Source organism: Limulus polyphemus, unplaced genomic scaffold (assembly GCF_000517525.1).
Source record: "Limulus polyphemus unplaced genomic scaffold, Limulus_polyphemus-2.1.2 Scaffold1647, whole genome shotgun sequence".
NCBI classification, from domain to species: Eukaryota; Metazoa; Arthropoda; class Merostomata; order Xiphosura; family Limulidae; genus Limulus; species Limulus polyphemus.
In genome coordinates this window covers 110,048-114,343 of record NW_013667257.1, presented here as the reverse complement: position 1 = coordinate 114,343, position 4,296 = coordinate 110,048, and the positions used below count along the sequence as shown (strand labels likewise).

The following is a 4,296-nucleotide window of genomic DNA, read 5'->3' as shown; positions in this document are numbered from 1 at the left end:
GAGGACATTGACATGTTTTTTGCTTCAAAGCCAAGTGATTTCCATAATCAGGGCGTTAACAACTTGATTGTAAGATAGAGAAGCATCATCAATAAGAATGGAGACTATTTCATTTAATAAATGTTTTGTTTTGATATACAAGTTGTTCGGATTTTTTCATCTAAAAAAAGCAACATTAATTTTCTTGATGACCTAATATTTTGGAATATTACTTTTCTTGAAGGTTACCATGCATTCTGTTTTCTTGTTAATGAGAGTAAATGATTTTTTTTACTTTCATCAATAATTATATTGATCTTTCAGCAATTAGCACAGTATCATCTACATATCTCAAGTTGTTGATGTTATGTTATTCACCTTTAATTCCTGGCCTATTTTCTATACCTCTGAGAATCATTTCATTATATACTGAGAAAGGGTCAAAGTAAAGGACAGATCCTTGTATAACACATTGTTTTGCTTCTTAAAAAGTACCATTATATTTTCTATCTTTATGGCTGAGCTTTGTTCCCAATACAGATAGCAGAAGATTCTAAGATCTTTATCATCAACACTTAGATGATCTAGAAGTTTTAACATCTCCTCGAGTATTACCCTGTCAAATGCCTTAGTGTAATCAATAAAACACATGTATAAATCTTTTTGTACTTCAATTGCTATTTTTTGTTAATGTTCAAAATATACACATGGCACTTGTACCCTAACCTTCAACTGTTTTGTGTAATTCACAATCAACTATTCCTTGTTTTTAGGTAATGCAATAAAAATTGATTTTGGCATGTCATACTGTATCTCATCAGTTTTATATATCTTATTCAGGGGTTCTGTGATGACACTGATTCCAAACTCTTCCATGCATTGAATAATTTCAGAAGTGATTTTACCTGGAGCTGCTTTTTTTCTTCATTTTCATCTTGATTGTTTTCCTTCCTTCATCTTTCATTATAGATGATCCTTCCACATTTCTCAGTATTATTGGTATTTTTTCAGTTTCACTTGAAATGTGTCATATACTGGAACATAAATCTCTTGTTGATTAAAATGTAATCAACTTTATTTCTAGTACGATCTCCTGAAATTATTCATGTTTACAGATGACTTAGATGTTGTTGGAATAATGCATTTCTAATGATCATCTCTTGGGTTTTTCCCATTCTATCAGACTGTGTTGTAGCTACAAATTATTTGAAAAACTGATAGTACAAGAGCAATATCTATTACCATGGTACTAACATACTAATTAAGTTCTAGTCATTGAAATTATGGGAACATGACATTCATGTTGCACTGAGGTTATAGATAGTTTTATTTGTTTTTGAATTTCTTGAAAAGCTATTCAAAGAATATTTACACTAGGTTTACCTAATTTTGAAGTGATGAACTAGAGGGAAGGCAGTTAGTCAAAACCACTCGCTGTCAACTCTTGGACTACTCTTTACTAATGAATGGTAGGGTTAATCATCACAGTATAACACCTCCCCCTCATGTGGAAAACAGCTGTATTGCAGAAGATAGAAAATAATTCCTTTACTGATGTTACTAGTTGGCCTTTTGGCTGTATACTGTCCTATTGATTCCCCATCTGTTGTTTTTCATAGCCAAATCACATGGCATTTTGTTTTCCAGCAGACTGATTCCTTCTGTATGTCAATGAAGATCTATGGTTGTTGCTTTCACCTTCTCAATATAGAAGAAGAAGAAGAAGTTGATTTCTGCCAGTATAGTTGTGCTGGATTTGATAAAGTGGCTTTGCCTGTGAGCTTATAAAATTTTTCTATCAAATTTACCCCTGCATGGTCTGGCACATACATACACGTGATGATATTACCACATAATTACTTTTCTTTCTGTCATTCATTGGGGAACTAACCACTAAGAATTTTACGACTTACTGTCTGTGAGTTCAGTCACAAATATTATGTAGGTAGCACTTTCTATTTGTGGTTAATTGCTTTCAGCAATCTAGATGAGAGCTTGCTTTATGGTTTCCAGCTACATCCTTGTGTTGCTTGTGGGAAGTTTCAGTGCTTATGCATAAGGTTGTTGTTCCATGAGATGATGAATACTTAAAGCTTGCTCACTGTCTTTAGTGTAGGAGCTTTCTGTGGCTGTGATGACAAGTAACTGTTCACCATGATTTTTAAGTAGCACTGAAGGATTTTTCTGCTACACTCTCTGCTTAATATCTACATTTTCTGTCTAGGCTTATTTCCACAGATCCAAGTGGTGCCAAATTTTTATTCCACCTATGTAAATCTGAAATCTGATGGTGACGAATTATCTCAGTGGTCACTTTATAGTATCTGTTCACCCATGACTGTCTCCTGAGGTGCCCTTTTTAGGCAATTCCCTATTTAGTTGTGTCTAAAACATCATTTTTGATATAGGTTGTCCAGTTGAAAAGGGCAGTGTCTCGATGATAAAATGCATGGGTTTTACACTGCAAGGCCTTAGTTATGAATTTTGTTTATAAGTGCTGTTGGTGTTCTGTAATGCTGCTGAGGTTTGTGAGGTGTAATAGGGTTTTGGTGGGGTGGCTGAAGCACCTTCTGTGACTAGTTCTAAACAGGTGTTTTATATGTTTTCAATCTTATCTAGCTGTGTAGCACTTACACTGCTCATTGGTAGTGCACAATTAAGGATGAAATAGATAAGACTTTGATAGAACATAAACAGGTGATGGTCTTCAACTCTATTTCCTGCAGCAACTTTCACTGCATTAATGTCTTTGGTAGCTCTGAATATCATGGTGTTAATGTGGCTGGTGAAATTGAGTTTTATGTCAAAGGTTACCCCAGATACTTCAGTGTTTCTTCCAGAAGGATAGCAGTGTTTGCAAAGGATGATGTTGGTTGTTGGTTTTTACTCATTAACATGTATGTTGTTGAGTATTCATAAAATGGCTGTAGCTTTGATAGGACTGATGTGCATTTCTGTGTCATTTCACAATTTGCTCATCCTGCCAACGAGTGGTTGCATCTTGTTTTCAACTTCAGCTTTCAGAGAGCCTTTGCTGTATACCAAAATGTCAACAAAGATTAGCATGTGGCAACAGGTTAGATTTTCAAGGCAGACTAGAACCATGGTGTAGATTTTGATGAAGACTGGTTACAATAGTGAAACTAGATGCAGACTAGTGTTGATGATGTTCCATGCTTTATGATGCATTTTCTGGTAATTAGTGTGGCTACAACCCAGTTTACACATGTTAAACTAATGCCTATTTTAAGCATTTTGTCAGCTACTGTCAAGAAGTTCTGACCAGCCTCGAAGTCTTCCCATGTATCAGCTGTGAATTTAACAGGGTTGATTCACTTAAAGCTTTAAATATTTATAGGGTCGGTCCACATTTCTCTTCAACTATATCCATCTGATGATGCTGGTAGCAGTGGTTCAATATGATAGGCATCTAGTTATAGCCTTCACTGGGATCTTACCAGTTAAGTTTTGTGGAACAATGATTCAATGACTTTTAAGACAAGAGTGATTCTTCATGGGTTTGGGAAAGGATTAGAAAAAAGCATTATTCCATATTTCAGGTATTCTGCCTTTTGTCCAGCCACACTGATACTCGAAAACTAACTTCAACAGGTGAGCACTGTGATTAGAGACAGCTGCTAATAGTTAAAAGCACATGAGACATAATGTTTATAGTTTATATTACTAAATTAAATAAGTAATGCACTAATATAAAAATATACTTACAGCAAACAATGGTAAGTCATGGGACAAAAATTTGGGTAGATTGACATCTTTAATTGACCTTAACACCAGTATGTCTTCACTTTCTTCTGGATACTTCAGCTGTTTACAAATGCAAACATTCCTTACATCTACTAAACAATTAAACTAGTTAAATAAGCTCACATTAGTATCTTAACAAATAGTTGTTCAAGTTTTTATAATACAGTTACATGACTGTATTATAATGTTATGACAGCGGAAGTCACGCAATGCTGGAAGCATGTACGCTGGAATTTCTAAAAGGATCATGATTATTCCTGGCAACTCTAGTCTTTTCCAGGCGCCCTCTATTTTTGTATATAAGCCCGACAAATAAAGCAGAGAAAGCTTGCAGATATATAGATATAGAGATAGATAATTGAGTCAAGTGAGCAGTAAGCACCATAAGTAAAGTGCGTGAATCGTTGTGAAAGTAGTTAACTAAAAGTAGTTAACTTTAAAGTAACTGTGGAAAATCTTTGTATTGCAAAGTTGTATCGAGAAAGAAGAAACTAGTTTAAAGTAAGAAGGGACTTGTATCGCTGAAGTTTCTCGGAGAGAATTTTTACGGGA

At 34.8% G+C, this 4,296-nt stretch overlaps 1 protein-coding gene across 1 annotated transcript in view; it reads right to left on the bottom strand.

Annotated features, from left to right (window-relative positions):
• LOC106464421 (dynein heavy chain 7, axonemal-like) overlaps positions 1-4,296 on the bottom strand; it is a 187,785-nt gene that overhangs the window by 131,096 nt on the left and 52,393 nt on the right. The window contains exon 18 of the mRNA XM_022392135.1: positions 3,706-3,804. Coding sequence (XP_022247843.1) covers positions 3,706-3,804 — 99 coding nt within the window. The remainder of the gene's footprint in view (positions 1-3,705; positions 3,805-4,296) is intronic.